The sequence below is a fragment of the Tasmannia lanceolata genome, unplaced genomic scaffold (assembly GCF_043159265.1).
Source record: "Tasmannia lanceolata isolate RefF3 unplaced genomic scaffold, GAP_Taslan_0.1 ptg000006l, whole genome shotgun sequence".
In the NCBI taxonomy this organism is placed as follows: Eukaryota; Viridiplantae; Streptophyta; class Magnoliopsida; order Canellales; family Winteraceae; genus Tasmannia; species Tasmannia lanceolata.
In genome coordinates this window covers 12194057-12213542 of record NW_027518683.1, presented here as the reverse complement: position 1 = coordinate 12213542, position 19486 = coordinate 12194057, and the positions used below count along the sequence as shown (strand labels likewise).

The following is a 19486-nucleotide window of genomic DNA, read 5'->3' as shown; positions in this document are numbered from 1 at the left end:
TCGCTAGCCTAACTACCTCACTATTCACCGATCTTCTTACATGATGGAAAGAGATTGAAAAACCCTCCTTTCGGTCCGATATCTCATCTAACCAATGTGCGAACCACCGATCTTCTTACATGAATCTCTTTCCTATTTTTCATAAGGAATTTTTGCAACCTGTCTAAGGTATTGATTTTCAGTATGTGCATCTGATTAAGAAAGGCTTCTTGTTGTATATACCTCTATGAAACAAAACATCCCACAAGTGGTGAGATCGAGCCGTTTCAATAATCAAACTCTAACTGTAGTAACCTTTTTAAACATAAGTAAAATTTAGGAAGGAGACTCCAAATAGAAGGCATTCAAGTGGTGTGTGGGGAGTTTTCTATGTTTCAGTGTCTCCTTGCAACATTATTCTTTCGTCTTTTTTTTTTCTCTTTTACCATGATTTTCCAATGTAGCGTTTTGTTCTTTTTTTCCCTTTTACCATAATCATGCCGATTTATTGGATGGAAATGGTATTATTAAGTTGGATCCCAGTCTGTTATTTGAATCAAAGATAAGAAATCCCACCATAGGTTGTTGCACCATCTTTACATTAAATTGCAACAAAATACATAGGGGTTTCATCTACTAAAAATCACATATGGAGAAGTTGAAAGTGGCTTCTTTTGCAGTAGAGGTTCATGTGCAACCAAGGCAAGAGCCCCAGCACTGAGTAGTAATCTCAACCTTTCTTTTACTCTATTTACAACATCATAATATGACAACAATAATAAATTACACTTCAATGTCTTTTTAATGGCTTATTCTTTAGTGGTGAACCCTGCCCAAAACTAACTCAACATGAATTGACTAGGGTTCGAAGAATACTCACCTGAACCTCAAGGCAAACAACATAGCTCTCCACTTCAGAAAGCAATTCACAAGTTCCCATCTCATCCCCTCCAGGCAAAATCCTTTTGAGTGTCCTTAAACGACACCCGAACTCATCTTCATCTGTAACCCTAGTTCTCTTCCTTGTTCTTCCTTTATAAACACCCATTGACTTCTTTTGGGAATTTTTAGAATTAGGGTTAGGGTTCTTATCAGAGCCCACATGAAACAAAGGCCTAGGAAGGGGTGGCAATGGTGAAACCTCTTCAAGCTTTTCTCTCATCCTGCAAATGTTATGGTGCTTATAATTGAAAAGGCTAAAAGAGGTTGGATGACTTGCTTTTACGTCAACCATGTCTCTCTTGAGCTTGTGTTTTAAGGCATGGCTCCATCTAAACCCACTGGCAGAAAGTACCAGTGCCATGTCCACTTCAAACCTCACAATCTTCTCTATTTCTTCATCTTCATTTGCACCTAGAGATCTATTGTTTCCAACTTTTAAAAGTGCCGGCAACAGATAATTCACATAGAGTTGTGAGAAGTAAGCACGTACTAAAGCATTTGGTTCAAATGAGTAAACTCGCTTTCGCTTTTGCTTACTTGTCTGCACCTTCTCCATCAAAGCAAAGAGGATGGTTCTGTCACATAGAAATAATGGTAGATGAAAAAGAAGAAGATGCTAGAGTAATAATGTTGATGGTTATGATATGATAATGTAGAAGATAATGTAGTTGCAGTTTATTAGTAGTAATTGTACTAGTAACAATGGTGGCAGTTCTTGAAGAAGAAGACAAATCTAGAAAATGAAAGCTGATACAATTAGAGAAGAAAAATGTTGAATGGCAATAGGAAGAAGAAGAAAATAAAAGATGAAATGAAGAGATTAAGAAATAAAGAATGATGAAAAAAGAAGAAAGAAATAGGAAGAAGCAAAGAATGATGAAGAAAGAAAAAAGAAATAAAAAAGATGAAATACAAAGAAATAAAGAATGATAAAGAAAGAAGAAAGAACAATAGGAGAAAATGAAGCGTAATAAAGGAAATAGAAGAAACAAACAAGGATGAATAAGAAACTAAAAAAAGAAGGAAAAGTGGGAAATTAAAAAGAAAAGAAAAAAGGAATTAAAGAAGAAGAAGAAAATAGAAAAGCGAAGAAATTAAAAATAATGGTAAGTAGGAGTGGTGTACTAGTAATAATACTTGTAGTTGTAACAAACCAACAATGGTGGCAGTGGTAGTCGCACCAGTTTTTGAAGAAGAAGAAGAAGAAAGACTAAAGATAAGAATGAAAATTAATAAAAAATAAAGAAGATAATATCAAATTAATAGCAAGAAGGAGAAAAAAGAAACAAAGAAAATAGACTGAAGAATTAAGCTGAAAGGAGAAAAGGAAAGAAAAGGTGATAGAAAGCAAGAAATAAGAAGAAACAAAGGATGGAGAAGGAACAAAAGCAAAAGTCACAAAATATGAAAAAATATATATATAAAGAAAGAAGAAGTATATATATATATATATATATATATATATATATATATAGAGAGAGAGAGAGAGAGAGAGAGAGAGAGAGAGAGAGAGAGAGAGGCTCTGCTGTTTCTACCTTGTATTCGTCAGAGGTTCATCCTTGCAAGAACAGACCCTGAAAGCCCTCCATTTAACTAGCTAGGGTTGGGAAGAAAAACATCAAAAGACTAATGTTGCAGGGCAGAAGAGCCAAAACTTCATCTTATCTCAACACAATTAAAGCCCAAAAAGGTCACGAGACTTCCAACCAATACCGTGATATATGGAGGCCAGCCCACGAAAATAATTGGAGGAAGAGTAAGAGGAAGTTTTGTAAGCATCCAAAACTTTAAAAAAGAGAAAAAAGAAGCAAAAGCCAAAAGCCAAGAGCCCGGTTTTAAGGGGTGCTTTTGGCAGGAAGCGAATTCTCCCCAAAAGGGTTTGTGTGCAAAATCAAGTGTGTACGTGTTGGAGGTGCACATGGTCGCACATGCACATTTGCTTTCCCACAACTACCAAAGATCGCCCCCCTCCCATGTGCACCAGGGAACAAGACACCAAACCCACTATAAATGCAACCACATGACTCCAACCAAGTACCCTTTTTTTCCTTCTTTCCCCCTCTCTCTCAATAAAATCCTACTAGTTTCTCCTTTCAACCATCTCCTCCCAAACAATTATAAACACCCACTTGTTTCCCTCCCTCCCTCCCACTTCTCTCTCTCTCTCTCTCTCTCTCTCTCTCTCTCTCTCTCTCTCTCTCTCTCTTTCCCTTGTGCAAATCATCTCTACTTCAAACACTCCTATCACTTTGTCTAAGGCTTGCTCTACATGGGTTTTTTGACAGCCAAAGTTTTGTTTAGGGGGGATAGGGTTAGTAAACCTAAGAAACCCATCTCATTTCTTGTAGGAGTAAATTGCTAATTAAAAAGACAGCAGCTGTAGGTTCCTTCCTAACAGACATTTGGGCTCCACTTTTGCCATGTGTTCTTCATTAAATCCGTTGGTGACCACAAGTCTGACCAAATGCTGTTGAGAATACTTCCATCAGACGATCCTAGGCCCTTGATTCGACTATCCACATTTAGGGTTCCACCAAGAAAAGATAAAATGTTTGTGGTCATTTATCTTACACACGGGATGTTCGTTATGCATGCGAACAAGACCATGTGGGTCGAGATCAACGTCCTCAATTGCACAAAAATGTCATTGGTAGCATCGATCTTGACATTATTTGTATCTCATTATTGAATTGGCGTCTTTATGGCTCATAGAACAGTTTAAACTAGTCTAGTATCACAAGGTAGTCCCACAAAATCAATAATTTGAGGGGTTAATGATAAGGTTGATGATGCAGGTGCATCTCGACAGATCGCAAGATCAAGATCTTGCGATCTGTCGAGATGCACCTGCATCAGTTGATGATTTGGGCTAAGAAATGGACTAACCATGCACAAGAGTCCAAAGAAGGTTTGGTGGACGACAAGGTGGACAAGCGGCGAAGTAATTATAATTGGGTACCACCGGGTCATCGATCCACGTGAAAACTCCCAGCATGCTAGGGGCCATCACAAGAACCTGGAGCAGTTGAATGAATCACCCTAGGAACGAGCTACCTTTCATTAAAAAACCACACATTTGGTATGAGGCTGCTACTGGGAGTTCAATTCACTTTTCCTCCTTACATCACTGTCACACGAGAGAGAGAGGTGCAATCACTTCTCATGGCTGCTCATAGCTACTTCAGATGCTGTAACTTCTCTATGTTTCTAGTGGTTACCTATTTTAGTCCATTAAGAGTGGTTTAAATTCTTGATTGCTTTGTACTAAAGGACCCTTTCTTCAAGGGAGTCTAGTTAAAAATTTTCCATGTCTTTGGTTAAAACGGGGACTAAATACTTAGTTAAATTTCAAGTTGAGGAATTAATGTTTTCTTCTTCGAATACTAATAATAATAACAACTAAGCAAATAACTACAAAGTGTGAAAACGAAGTGTGAAGCCAATGGGACAAGTACCATAGATGGAGCCCCTGAACATGCTAACAAAGTGATAATAAGGGAAGAAATGTAGTTTAAGATGTAGTTAAACATATGCACTTAAATGCCGACTGCTTTACATGCTGACAAGCTGGCAACATAATTAGATATCTGGTACTTTATGTGGTTGAAATTTATTATCATTATCCACAGTTTCCTTCCCATACGCTATTTCTCAATTCATTCTAGTAAAATTATTCACTTCATGAGTGGAAAGATTTCCATCTCTGTGTTATTTTCTCAATCTTTCACGTATTTTTGAAGTCACCCAACAAAAATATTAAGTGAAACACCAACCATTTCAGCCTAAATGTTGGAGGTGATGGCCTTTCATTAATGTAATCAAACTATTTTTTCAAGTTTCATAGGCTGAGATTTCTGAGCATTGATTGAGTTTGGATTTTAGTGAGGAGAAGCACATGGGGTTTCTTCATGTGGAGCCTAGTAGCTATGCTTGTTTTGTACTTATATAAGATAATGGCATCACATGCAAGGAGCACATATTGACAAGTTTCAAATAGTACTACGAAAAAACAAATGATCAATGCCCAGTGGTTTCCTTCCCTAACAAGTTTCAAATAGTACTATGAAAAAACAAATGATCAATGCCCAGTGGATTCCTTCCCTTAGGGCTGCAACTCGAGCCGAGTTTTACCCGACCCGCATCGACCCGACCCAAAAATAGCCTGGGTTGGGTTCAGGTTTCATGGGTTTTGGGTCGAGCCGGGTTGAGCATTCAAAAGCTCGCATGAATCTCGGGTCAAGCCGGGTTTGAAGGGGCCCGACCCGACCCGACCCGACCCGAGTTACATAAGTTATAGTATGTACATTTTTTTCTATTGTTAGTTAAAAGTTAAAAGTGAAAACCCACGCACCCATTGTTATTGTATGTGAGTGTAATTTCTGCTTCTATGAGTTGAGTTGATTCAGCATTGTTTGATTGTAATTACAACATTGTTTGATTACAGCATTGTTTGATTCAAGTGTAATGTGAGTGTAATTACATCATGGTTTGATTCAAGTGTAATGTGAGTGTAATTTCTGCTTCTATGAGTTGAGTTGCCTTGCCAAACAAGAATTTTCCTTAAAAAATAGCGTCAATGTGAAAAAATCCGATCCGACCCAAGATTTATCATGGGTAGGGCCGGGTTTGGGAATCATGGGTTTTCCGGAAAAAAACCCGACCCAGCCCGAGATATTTCTCGTGTAGGGTTGGGTTCTCCAAAACCCGACCCGCCCGACCCGAGTTGCAGCCCTACTTCCCTAACAATAGAAAAAGTGCAGGAACTATATGGTTCTATTCTAAATGTGCCAAGAGGCACAACCAATGCAGTTACTTTTCTTAAAGAGGCCCTCTCCAGTGGCCCTCCAACTCCAACTACCTGAATAAGTAGTCTGTCTCAGTCTACACCACGATGTTCATTGGGGGTAGTCACATATATGGAACAATTGAAGATGGGGCATGACTCTAAATTCACAAATTGCATTGAATCTGACAGTTAATATCATCAGATTATTGCAATACTTAAGTAGTGGCTTAATGCCCAGTTCCAGTCACCATAAATGTGCCATGCTTATGGTGGCCGGAGGCTAGGACTACCAACTGAGGAGGTCTGACAACTAACTTCCTTTACCAACCTTCTTTTAAAAGTGTTTGAAGGGAAAAACAAAGGAAAAGAACTATCAATTTTACAAGATTAGCTTAAAGAAGTTAAGAAGATTTAGAAATTACTCTAGCATGGAGTTGAGAGTGAAATTCTTGGGTTGGCATTTCCTCGGGTTGGGTTGGGTTGGGTTGGGTTAGGGTTGGGAAAAGCCAACACGATTTAATTTCGGGTTGGGTTAGGGTTGAGTCCTTGGCAACTCGACCGGACCTGAACCCAACCTCCACTCTATAATTCTATCGCAATTTTTTTAGGGTTATGCTTTTTTCTTGTATTTTTTGTTTGGTCCTAGGTGAACCCGAACCCAACCCGAATCAACCCTACCCGATTTCGGGTTAGATGGATTGGGTTAGGGTTGACAGATTTAGAGGTGAGTTGGGTTAGGGTTGAGGGAATGCTATCTTGGGTTCGGCTAAAGTTGGCCTCAACTGGATCCAACACCACCCGAGTTGCAACCCCAATTAGAATAGGAAGGAATGGAGAGAGTTGGGTTGTGGTTGGAAGAAGAAGTATATATATATATATATATATATATATATATATATATATAAATGAAGGAAATGAGGAAGGAAAGAAAAATGCGAGAAAAAAAGTGTGTTCTCACAATAGTGTTGTCAAGAAGGTTTTGGAAGCCATTTGGAAGCCATTTAGAAGCCAAATTAGTCTAGATTTAAAGCCTTCTGAAGAAGAAGACTAGATTGTAGCAGGGTTACTCCTATAGGGTAAAGTCATTTTTATGGTCTCTTCTATCTCCAGCTCCCAGGTTTTTATCAGAAAGTTGGAATCGCAGCGGCCACTCACAGGAACATCTCCAACTCACTGGAAGACATTTTTTGGATTTACTTGAGGAGAGGGAGGGGTGTTTGGACCAGTGATTTGTGAGGCAATATTGTATCTCTCTATTTTTATTTTTATTTTTGTAGTCTCTCTATATTTTTCGTAAACCTCAAATTTTCGGGCAAACAACTCGAGAGAAAAAAAAAATGATTGTGATATTTTTGTTCTTTCTCTCTTGGATTTGTCATGGTTTTTTATTCGCACACAAAAAGAAAGGTCTTACTTCCCAACATTTACATGAAAAGATACGAAACAAACTTTTATAAGTACTAGGAACATGAAGCGAAAACTTATTGAACTAGTGGAAATCGACAAGTCTAGCCCGTTGGGGTTAGTCTCATCAGAATTGGATGATCCTAGAACCTTGATAAAATAAGGCATGCTGAGGAGACTGGTAAAAGGATAGATCCTAGATTTTTTTCAGCGTTGATTTTATAGATGGAGTATGAATGTGGTGTGGGATCAGGATCATATATGTAGGTCATCACATAGAGATTCACCAAGTGGTCTTGATTACACATGTGCCATATTGGATCCAAGGTCGATCTTTAAAATTATATCTTGACAGTGATAATTTGGATAATGAAGTCGTAAATTAAGCTTGCCATTCTTAGTGTCTCTATTTTTAGCACATAAAATCTTAAGCATAGAGTTTGGGAAATGATACATTCGTCCGCTTTTCTTCCTCCGTCCACCCCCTTGTAGTGTAAAAAGAGTAGTCATAACTACACTAGAGGAGGTTTCCCATTAAAGAAAAGGGGGCTCATATATCACTTTCCTAAAGTTTTTTTTGCATCAATGATGTTCATGCATAATGTGATGTTTTCACGTGCAGCATAACCCTGATTCCAAAGGTCTACAGTGGGGGTAATATTGAGGGGGTAAGCCATTTCAAGGTAAACCCCGTTGGAGGGAGGGAAATACTTTCTCCGAAGTGGTTTACCCTCGAAGTTAGGGGTGCAACTCGAGTCGGGTTGAAGCCAACCCGACCCCGACCCGACTCTCAACCAGGTGAAGGCTAACCCAACCCAACCCAACCCAAAAAATCAATACCTTGGTCATTTTCTATTATAATTGAGGTGTACTTTAATCATTTTCTACAAGATAAGGTCAATTTCTAAGGGTGTAAACAATTGTTTTACCCTCCTATTTAACCCCATTGGAACAGACCCTAAGGTCCTTTTTTTATTGCAAGAAAAATATTTCTAAATTTCTAAGGAGAAAAAAATTTTCCATCCAACATTTAGAGGGAAATGATATGATTATGGTTAATTAGAGGGATATCATCATAAATAAATTGAAGGACCCTCTATATAAAATTTGGTTCCTTTCCAAACTTTTGGAAATTTCCTTGAATTTAAGCATGGCCTACTAACATGTGCTTTGGGAAATTAAAGTGAGTTTCTTTACATGGGAAATTAAAGTGAATTTCTTTACAAGACAAAAGAAATTCACCCCTAACTTGGGAAATTAAAGTTAATTAGAGGGATATCGTCATTCCTCACATTGTTGGGGAAAACAGTTTTTCTTCCACACAATCGATGACTCATAAATCTCCATGGCTTTAATCAAGTTATTTTTAGTTGAAATTAGGGGTGCAACTATAGCCAAGTTGGGTCAGTTTGAGGCCAATCCTAACCCAACCCGAGGTAGCATTCCCTCAACCCTAATCCGAGCTTCAGGTTGAGGAAGGTCAACCCTAAACCAACCCCTTTTAAATCTGTCAACTCTGACCTGACCCAGTAACACGTTTTTTTCCAAATCTGGTTGGGTTCATGTTGGCCTAGGACAAAAACAAAAACAGAGACAGGTGGGAAGTGGGTAGAATATGTAGAGGGCTTGGCTTCGGAGTATAGAAGTCAATTTATGCATTTTTAGAATGTTTTAACCAAGGGACTAGATTTAGGGTGGGGGATGGGAAGAGAGTGGGGTTTTGGAGTGATATTTGGATAGGGGATTGTCCTTTATCCCATGCTTTCTCAAGTCTCTAGAGGATTGCAGCCAACAAAAATGTCAATGTGTTTGAGTGCTATAAAAGAGTGAGGGTAGAATAGTTTGGGGTATTATTTTTAACAGGAATGTTAGAGGCTATGATGCTGATTGCTTTATTAACCTACTTTCATCTTTGGAAGTGTGTTACATGTTACAGGATAAAGATGATCGTCTGATTTGGACCACTAATCCTAGAGGTCTCTTCTCTGTTAGGTCGTTTTTCAGGTTTCTGGGACTCTTCACAGCTTCTACATTCCCATGATTTAAGGTTTGGAAATCAACCCCCGAGATAATCCGAATTCACTGCACATAGAATGGATGAAGAGGCAGCATTCAAGACAGGAATTAACTTGCCTAACATTCAAGATCCTATGAAGTTAATTGCCTAAATGCACTCCAGAAATAAATGGATAAATAAGGTTCCAGAAAAAGGTGCTCCAGCCATAGGATGAAGGAAGATACTTCCTCAATTTTTCTTTTCATTTCCTGTTGCTTGCTCCTTCTGACTAGTAAGAACAGAGTAGGTCAATCATGTTATGAAATAAACAATGTTTGTATTATGGGGCATGTTTGGCAACCGTGGTAAAATTTCATGGAATATCTGGTCATCCAGTGTAAGAGAAGGATAGAGAGCCAGGAGAGAGTGAATTTGAGGGGAGTGACGAGCAGAGCATGGTGTGCCTGTAAACAGGGATGATTATAAAAAGGTACTTTAAACTGGGAATTATTTTCCTCTGTTTTCCAGCCTCATCACACGCTCTCTTCAATCTCTACCCTCCTAAATCCCTCTCACTGGCCCTTTCTACCCCTTTCTCACCTTGGGTAAACAGATAACCCATATATTTTTTTCATGGTTGCCAAACATACTCCTAGGTTTTGGTTGCACTTAGTTGCCTTGGAGAATACTGGTGAATTAGAACTGAAGCAGTCAACAGTTATAATAGTAATAAAGAAGTCTCCTAGTAGAGCAATGGTACGTAGTGTTTGGTTGTCAACTGAAGTAGTTTCCTGGAGTAGAGTGGCATTATTAAATCCCAACACTCTCCTAGTAAAAAAAACCTCCTTTCAAGTAATTTGGTGGAAGACAGAAGTCATGCCACATGAGCGCAAGGAGAGACAAGACAAACAGTCTCCTAGTAGATTGAATCAAAACATGCAACCAAACACTACTAGTAAAAACTCATAGTAGATGATGTGGCACCCAAAACCAACCAAAACACCTATTTAACCTGTGTTTTTGCACTGATACTTCAGAGGGGAAAAAATGACCTACTTCTAAGCCATTCTAGATGAGTAAGCATTCAAGAGTGAGAAGGAAGCCTAGGAAAGAAAGATTGGATTGAAATTATTTGATTCCTACAATGCCAAAAGAAACCAGGTAGTCCCCTTACCCACCTTCCCTCCCTCCCGACTGAAAATGAAAAGGTAACTGATAAAAATTACAGCATTGGCGCTTCTAGAAAATATTGTAACTAGATAGAGCTTTCTTCTTCCTCTTCTAATTTGCTATTTTTGTACCCCTCACACTTCAATTCTTGCAAACATCCTTTTTGTACCCCTCACACTTCTAATTTGCTATTTTTGTACCCCTCACACTTCAATTCTTGCAAACATCCTTTGTATGTTTACTACACTGTATAATGTTGCTGGATAGTGTCGATATCGAGCCCTTTCAGCTTTACCACGGACTCCACATGTCCCTTGAGCGTGTGCAGCTCACGAAGCCTGCAATAATCACAAGCTTCTAAGTCAAATGATTCCACCATTTTTTCTTGAAAACATGGACAGACCAAATGGTTTTTTTTTCTGAAGTTTTAATTAAAGTGTAGTAAAGATTTGGATGATGTGATGCATTACCTCGCAACCTCGGCTCGCCTCTTGGCCTGCTCAGCAATCTCTGAGAGCTCCCTGTAGCTGCTCTTGTCAGCGAAGAGGTTAGAAGTTTCAGGAGGTTGAAGGCCATGTAATGTCCTCTGAGCAAGAGCCCATTGTGCCTCTCTTTCCTCTTTCCCATAGTCCTTCTTGCTAGTGAAGGCAACCTAATATTAACAACAATCGCACAAGACATTGTTGAGAGAAATTCAGACTGGCTTCTTTTAAGTTTAAATGACATAATTGAAATGATTAAAAAGAAGAGAATCAAATAATACCCTTCTCTCTATCATTGTATCCCAAGCCTTTCCACTTAGAATGTAGCGGACAGCAAATTTGATCCAATCAAGTGGGAAATAGAATACGAGACTGTAGAGCCAGATGACTCCGGCCCAACCCCAACCAATTCCTTTGATATTTGCGAAACCCCAGTTCGCATAAACGGCTATGAGAGTTGCCACCTGAAAAAAATGGACTGATTAGAATGATTACGATGACTATGTCTGCCAAGCAGCTGAATTGTTCTTACACTCTGCCGAAAACCTAAAGCAGAGGGCTCTCATTAAATGTAATAGCTATTCATGCAGATCAAGCTAGAGCTCGACAAGGAGATCAGTCTGTGGTAGATGTTCAATATCAGCAATGACCGTGTTAAGGAAAATGAGCTCCCGAATTATAGTAATCTAGTTCAAACAGGGAAGAAGGCTATTCTGCATTAAGATTTGGAATGTGAAGACAAAATAAAAGCCACTGGCACTCTAACTCAAAGTAGTCAACCAGGCTGTAGTTAGTAACATGGCATTTGGCTTAAGGATGGTAGTGTATTAGGCTTTCAAAACAAAAATAAAATAAACTTTTAAATCGAAAGATGTTGTTGTAAGATGCACTCTGCTGTATTTGCCTCAGGTTTTACCTTGACCCTGAAATGTCTATACTTCTAATAAATTCATTTTCTAGGTAAGCTAGGCTTCTTTTTTTTTGAAGTAAAAATGTAAAATACAATGAAGGGGGTGAGGATATACTTAGACTCCTACTTAAATTTTAATAAATATCCATCTGTTTTCACTCAAGGAAAAAGGTGCCAGAGTAAGAAGCAAATATTACTAGTTGCTGAAACAAGTTGAGAAGTTCCTCTCTACCTTTTAAAATGGGGAGCAGCTACATTGTTGAAGACTAACAGCACAGAAAAATGAAAGTGCCCTTTATTTTTTTTAGCTTGTTGAAAAACCACATGAGCTAACGGAGGTATTTCAGACACATCACAATGAAATCAAGAATGGAAATCAGTGGAACTTTACCAGCTGTGCAATCATGAAGGCAAACATCAATAGGAACCCCGGGCGCTCAACAAAGGACCAGCTGCGAGATCGGGTGACGAATATAAGGGCCTGGCTCACAATACTCACTTGCAGGTATAAGGCACCCATCATTTCATTAGGTCTGTCCCTCAAAGATCTAACATGGAATTTATTCTGCATCAGAAGAAAACAAAGTGATTGTGTCAGTTTGTGTTTAGAAAAATCCAAAGAAACTTAAGAATAATAGTGAGAAATGAATGGAACTCCTTGTATGATAAAAATATAGAAGAACACCATCTGTGCTTTTTCTATATAATAGCATATATAGCATAAAGTTAAATCTATCTTGGAAAAAAGTACCGAGAAGAAGTCTGTATCATGCATAACCCAGAAGAAGATGACTGTCATCAATGCCAAATAACTTCCTAAGACTACGCCAGTTGCGAAAATCTCTTTCAGTTTCCAACTGTCTGGCATCGGAGATGGCTTCACTCTATCCTTTGAGATGGTCATGATCGTTCCTGGAGTCAGTGCCATTCCATGGAAATTAACTCAACCATTGAAATGGACAGATGCAATGGACATCATATGAATTCAAAGTTTCCATGATAACAACTCACCGTCATTTAGAATGGCGATAATCAAGACCATAAAGGGCGAGAAGTCAAACTTCCAGATGAGAGCAATAAGCATAAAACCAAGCTACAGGATTGCGAGCAAAGAAAAGGCAAATAGGATAATCAACAACCAAATTAGAATAAAGAAAACAAGACAGCAGATGATGTTCTTATTGCTACTTACAACAATACGGATTGTAATGGAGACTGCATATATCTACATATCAAACAAACCAAATGGAGAACAGTCAGTGCTCAAAAATTAAAGAAAGATTGCGGAGGCTTTTGAAAAATGATAACATGATAGATAAAATTTTACAGTGTAGTTCTTCATTCTTTGGAAAATAGCTCTGCTGGTTAGAACAGCACTGATGATGACACTGAGTCCAGGTTCTGTGAGGACTATGTCAGAAGCACCTCTGGCGGCATCGGTGGCATCATCAACTGCAATACCAATATCGGCTTTCTTCAAAGCAGGTGCATCATTAACTCCGTCTCCTGTCATTCCACAAATGTGCTTCTTCTCCTGTAATCTCTTCACAATTTCATACTTATGCTCTGTTTCACAAAAGCCATCCCATATAAGCCAGATGGTTCTCCAATCATGGAAGCTAAGAAGGAAACTATAATTTCAGAATGTCAGAGATATAATATATATAGATCAAACCCACCTGGAAACACTCCTGCAAACCCATCAGCCTTCTCGATCAATTCATCTATAGGAAGGGAGGAGATGGAGTCATCCTTGCTTTGGCCAAGCAATGAAGATGAAGGATACATGTTTGTTCCCATTCCAAGCCGTCGACCGGTCTCCTTAGCAATAGCAAGCTGATCCCCTAATGATATGAAAAGAAGGGCATAAAGAAAGAACAAAATGGTAATTCAAGGGATAAGAAAAAAGATTCAAATTACCAGTAATCATCTTCACGTTCACACCAAGATGGAGAGCCCTACGGATGGTTTCCGCACTGTCATGTCGAGGAGGGTCAAAAAGAGGCAACAGACCAACAAACTTCCACGGTGACCCTGGACTCTCCTTTGTTTTCTCAGGAACTTCCTGCCAAGAGATAATAGAAGTGATGATGATATGAGTGGTGTTCCGTTCCATAAACAGAAAGGAAATATTCAAGAGTTACAATCACAAACCTGTCTTCCAACAGCCAATGATCGAAGCCCACGTTCAGCGAACTTGTCGATCACAGTGTGCACCTTGTTCCTAACATCCTCTTTGCAGTTGCAAAGGTTCAATATCTGTTTTTGGAGACCAGTAAAACAAGTGAACCACCACACATATAGATGTAAATCTGTACAATTCCTACCCAAAAAAATAAAGAGAAAACAAAAACTAAACTACAATATACCTGCTCAGGAGCACCTTTGCTAACACGATGCCAGGTGCCATCTGCGTCTATGTAGGTGAGGGCAGTTCTCTTGTCCACTGGATTAAATGGGAAGAAATGCACCTCTCTTATACCAGCTCTTGCCTGTCAAGATAGACAAAATTATATCAACAGAGTTAAGGGTATTATATTCATTGTTCCCTTTGAAATTGAAAAAAAAATAATAATAATAATTTATAACTCGTTCGATAGATGCAAATAGCCATTACAAGCTTAAGAAATAAATTTTGGTTTGAAGCTTCTAGTGATCCTTGGTGTATCATCAGAGTCCCTGTTGCTTCTAAAGGCAATCCATGTAACGCAGGTTCTGACCCTTGATACTTGATTTCCATGCCAAATTGGAATTCGTTTTTTTTTTAATGGTCACCACACTAGAATTTCTTCCAACAGTTCACAGAATTTCCATGCCTTGTTGAAGTTGAAACTAGTGGAGCTTTTATAGCTATTAACATGTAATGGTATTGTCTATGGATGGAATCAGAAACAAGTGGTTGTCAACATCTTCCATAACCAAGCAAGCCATCCATGGGCAGTTCATGAAGCTGTGAACAAAGCTATGGGCCTTCTTCAACTCCTTATTTGTACCATATCTCACATAAACCATAAGTTCTCAAAGCAGCTGATAAGCTCCCACTTTTCAGAGATTGGCTCCATATTTTAATCCCATATTACTTAGAAGAATTATATTTGATAACGAGTTAGATCATCCTCAATACAGGTTTTCTTAAGGCTTGACTTGTCCCAATCCCTTTTGTAATTTCATCTCAATTTCATCCCCAATGTAGATCTTCTCCCCCTTTTACATGGAACTTTTCTCTTTATTAATATACAGAGCAAATAATGATAAATAATAAAAATAAGGAATAGGCAAGATCTCTACTGTCCCAGGATCAGGTGACTCAGGCGCAACCCTATAAAGGAAGCAGAGGAGAAGAATTTGTAGTAAGTTTACAAATGGATTTGGGTAGTTCATCTATTTGGGAACTCCCCTGAAGTCTTCTAGTTTCTGTGAGAGATACTGTTAGTTCCTACTAGTTATCTATTCATGCTAGTCTTACAAGCTTTATATCCTCATTATAATATGGTATACCTTTTTTTTAGTTAATTTTAGCTTTCAAGCAAGGAAGTAATTGAAGAACAGGAGATAAGAATTGTGATATACCTCTTTTGGATCTGCAAGCATCCCAACCATGCAAGCATCAATTGCATCCTGATTTTCGGTCCTCGATGCTCTTGCAGCAAGCAAGATAACATGCTCTCTGTCCACACCTTTGGCAAACACTTCAATAAGGTTGGTATCAATACTCAGCTTGTTGAGGGTTAGAGTCCCAGTTTTATCGCTACAGAGCACATCCATTCCAGCCAACTCCTCAATTGCTGTCATTCTCTTGGTGATAGCTCCCTGTTCAGAGAGCCTGTGGGATCCAATAGCCATAGTCACAGACAAAACAGTAGGCATGGCAATTGGTATGCCTCCGATCAAGAGGACAAGGAGATTGTTAATCCCATCCCTATACTTGCGGTGCTGAATTGGGTACATGACTATGACCTCAACAGCCATTCCAATTGCAATAGAGCAGATACAGAAGTTTCCAATTGCAGTGAGAACCTTCTGGAAATGCCCCACCTGATTAGTACTGTCAACCAAATGGGCTGCCTTTCCAAAGAAGGTGTGAACACCAGTGGCTATGACAACAGCTTCAATTTCACCCTGCTTGCAAGTGGAACCAGAAAACACCTCATCTCCAGGGTTCTTTGTGACAGGGAGGGATTCACCAGTCAAGGCAGATTGATCAATTTTTAAAGGATCGCCTTCGAGGAGACGAGCATCCGCAGGGACAATATCTCCCAATTTGATGCTTACAATGTCACCGGGAACGAGTATAGCTGCGTCCTGCTCTGTCCATCGACCATCTCTAAGAACCTAGATAAAAATACAAAAAATGTATGGTCTATGTTAACAGAATAAAACCATTTGGATCTTAAATAGCATGATCAGGAAAAGGGTATAACCTAATTTTGAAATCCCAATTTCTAAACCTCTTTTTACCTTAGTTTTTGGAGCAAGACCAGCCATAAGAGCTGCTGCTGCATTGCCGGCATTATTTTCTTCGATAAAACTGATGGTGGAGTTGATTACCAGCAGCACAACGATCCCCACAAAATCCTGCCAATCAGGAGGTTGACCACTTCCGTTTGCTAAGCCAATGGCCATCAAAGCGGCCATTTCCATGACCCATGAGAGGGGGTTCCACATAAAACCCAAAAACTTTAAGATCTTGCTCTCCTGTAATTTTCATTTGTAGGTAGATTTAGAAACCTTAAAAAGAGAGAGAGAGAGAGAGAGAGAGAGAGAGAGGAGTAAAGAAGAATCAGTTGTGGAAGCGAACTTTTTTCTCTTCTAGTTTGTTGGGTCCAAAGATCTGAAGCCGATTGGCTCCTTCCTCTGAAGAGAGACCTTCTTTTGTACATTTGAGCTGTTCGAACACTTCCTCGACCGGAATCCGTTCCTGAATACACCAAAAGCAGAGTTTCAGTACCTCGACCGTACTCAACCATTAACAAAAAGAAACGGGATTTTGGCCGTTTTCAGAAAAGGCCCACAAAACCTTCAACTCAGAGCATGAAGACAAACTAGGGTGTCAAGAGCATGGTGGTCATTTTCATAGGGAGTGCCTTGGAAACCGGGTACTTTTTTGTCGATATTACGGAGCGGCCATTTTTACCCATTTTCTAGTCAGATCCAGCGTTGAAAAAATGAAACCTTCAACTACTCCATAAAAACCAACCTAACCCAATTCAAAGTATTCAACCCTCTTGCCAGTCGCCACCACACATCCACATAACGGTGAGAAACTGGGGTGGAAAATATTTTTAAAAAGATGTATAATTTCTTGGCTTAAAGAGAGGAGGGACGGAAAAGAGGTAAAGTACGATGGAAGTACCTAAAATCCCAAAACAGCAAACAGAGGAAGGCCAAAAAAAGGTGGTGACTTTGAGGGGAGACGGAACCATGCGATGAAAATGCAAACTTCAATGATAGGAGTAGGACTATTCTTTTCACACTAGAAGGGGTGTGGCCCAAGACGAAAAGGGGGTGAAAATATCACTTCCCTTACACCATTAAATAAAAACTTATATGCTCGCTGAACTTCCTCGCCACTTACTCTGTATGAGAAATCCCACCTCGGAGAGCATAATGGGAAGCAGTAAAGCGCCTTTATTAAAAAGCTAAGGACCGCGATCTAGAAGAGGTACAATGTCTCCAGATTTTAGCAAATGGAGAGAGAGAGAGAGAGAGAGAGAGAGAGAGATTCGGTTTCTGCACGATTTGAGCGAAATCGAAGGAGAAAATCAAACTCTGACTGTAGGAAAAAGATCTTTCCGCCATTAATCTTCAAGAACAGACGAAAAAAGGAGGGAAAAAAGGGCAAAAAGGAAAGAGCAGATCTTTATCAGGCTACAAATCACATCAATACTAAAGGAAAAATAGTTTTTTTAACTCCTACTAGGGGAAAAAAACACAGAGAGAGAAATCAAAGAAGACAACGACATCACTCCAACATCAAACAAAGCTTGCTTCATCTCAAAAGAAAAATCCGATGAGGTAGACGCAAAGCTTGAAGTTCATAGATATTTTGAATTCCAAACAGAAAATACACATTTCTCACAGTTCAGATCGTGGAAAAGCCAAGAAAAAAAAAAACTTTTCGTTCTACAATAACATATCAAAAAAAATATAGCAAAATCAAACATTAAATCAAAAAATCCCTTACAGATCCCTAATTCTCATTCCAGATCGCTAAGCAAGGATAAAATCTATCCATAAATGCTATTCCTTCTAGGATCGCTAAAATCAACAATAAAAAGCAAAACAACCAGGTAAATGCAGAACTTCATCTAAAACAACAAGATCTTCCAACTTCTAAAACACGTTGCAAAAACATCTAACTATCAAAAATTCCAAAAAAAAAGAGAAAATAATATCAGAAAAATAATAACTCTTTCAATAGCTTACCAGATCAACGGTCTCATTTTTAATCCCCTCAAGACTGATTGCCTTATCGCCTACCATTTTCGCAGGTAAAAAGGGGAAAAAAACGAAGCAAAATAGCCTTGAAACCCTAAAAAATTAAAAACAGGACGGAAGAAGGAGAAAAAACAAAGAACTCTCCATTGTTTTCGTTTTTTAAGCTTCAAAAAGACACATACAGATGGATACTTCTCAGTTCTTCTCCTCCCTCCGTTTATATACTCCTCAAACACGTGGGGCCCACCGGCCAAACCACTAAGAAGCTTTTTCCCGGCTTAAACCGGTGACGTGTCGGTCATGAGCATGCCTAGCGAGTCGAACCTCCGCCTCCCAAGTCCCACCCCCGTCCCCAAATAAGATGTTGTCAGTAGGTCCCACACCTTAACGGGCCTTTTACATTAAGGTTTCAGTCAACGTGGCAATGACATTTTTCTAATTTTCCATCTAACAAATCCCAAATGTATAAAAGTGATTTTTAATTAGTAATTGACTTAAAAATATGGGGCCCTCTCCTCAAAAGTCTTCCCACCTAGGCCTCTTAAACAACTCATTCTTTTCCGCAACAATAGGGGTGGGTTAATTGCCTTCTCCGCTTCTCCACATGAAGATGACCGGTATTTCTCGAAAAAGGTGGTCGACCGTTAACGCAAGCAAAACGGGACTACCGTCTCGAAAAACAAACAGACGAGAGCCGCTCTCGGGACACGTGCGCAAGAAGACAAAGAAGGGGCACTAATCCCCACAAAAGCCAAAAATAATTTTAAAATTGTCTAACAAATGCATCTGACAAAAATAGCCCTTCGGTTGGCGTAGGTGTTATTTGATATAAGGAGATAAAGTTGGAATAGAACTCACTCCCAAATTCCTCGCCTGTTTGCGGATACCACTTATTCCGCTAATCTTCACTCGTATCAGAATGTGAACGAGATTCGAGAGCGACGCTTATCCGCGTACCAAACACCCAATGTCAAACTGGTGACATGAGGATTATATAAGGTTATTTTTATAAATTCATATTCGCAATTTCTCGCCGTTTTCATAGCCACCTTCATATGACAAGTTGATACGTCTCAACATATTGCGAAATTGTAACGGTGTGCTTGTTCAAACAAACAACAATAATTCAACGAACAATTGCCGATTTCGTGATTTTCTCGTCAATATAAAATCACCGCGTGTCTATTAAGCATGGTTTTAAATTTCGGCCGTCAGGTCTTCCTGTCGAGACCAAAACCAAAATCGGGTATACTCAAACGTTACAAAATTTTAGTCGAAATTTCGTTTTCCTCAAAATTTTGTCCGAAACTTAAGGATTTTCACCCAAAAATCTCGACTTTTTTTATTATTTTCCCTAAATGTTGGCTGGTATGAGATAA

General features: G+C 39.1%; 2 protein-coding genes across 2 annotated transcripts; both read right to left on the bottom strand.

Annotated features, from left to right (window-relative positions):
- Positions 1-542: 542 nt before the first annotated feature.
- Positions 543-2765, bottom strand: LOC143878385 (transcription factor bHLH146-like). Its single transcript, XM_077380678.1, has 2 exons — positions 2457-2765; positions 543-1496 (listed from the first exon to the last, which is right to left on the bottom strand). Exon 2 carries the CDS (start codon positions 1475-1477, stop codon positions 824-826), a length of 654 nt encoding a protein of 217 aa, XP_077236793.1. The 5' UTR covers positions 1478-1496; positions 2457-2765; the 3' UTR covers positions 543-823.
- Positions 2766-10098: 7333 nt separating this feature from the next.
- Positions 10099-18306, bottom strand: LOC143879716 (plasma membrane ATPase 4-like). The gene is made up of 16 exons (XM_077382236.1): positions 18096-18306; positions 16468-16587; positions 16128-16364; positions 15240-16001; positions 14039-14161; positions 13824-13928; positions 13590-13734; positions 13349-13513; positions 12997-13235; positions 12862-12894; positions 12681-12762; positions 12421-12581; positions 12061-12234; positions 11041-11223; positions 10748-10929; positions 10099-10615 (listed from the first exon to the last, which is right to left on the bottom strand). The coding sequence occupies exons 1-16, from the start codon at positions 18150-18152 to the stop codon at positions 10519-10521; spliced, it is 2865 nt and encodes a 954-aa protein (XP_077238351.1). The 5' UTR covers positions 18153-18306; the 3' UTR covers positions 10099-10518.
- Positions 18307-19486: the final 1180 nt, after the last annotated feature.

Excerpts from the sequence above, each read along its gene's own strand:
- LOC143879716 (XM_077382236.1), bottom strand. The coding sequence starts at position 18,152 with ATGGTAGGCGATAAGGCAATCAGTCTTGAGGGGATTAAAAATGAGACC. Across the intron at positions 13,929-14,038 it reads GCAAAGGTGCTCCTGAGCAG|ATATTGAACCTTTGCAACTG; the intron begins GTATATTGTAGT and ends CTCCAAAAACAG. Across the intron at positions 12,582-12,680 it reads TATCGCCATTCTAAATGACG|GAACGATCATGACCATCTCA; the intron begins GTGAGTTGTTAT and ends CACTGACTCCAG.
- LOC143878385 (XM_077380678.1), bottom strand. The coding sequence starts at position 1,477 with ATGGAGAAGGTGCAGACAAGTAAGCAAAAGCGAAAGCGAGTTTACTCA.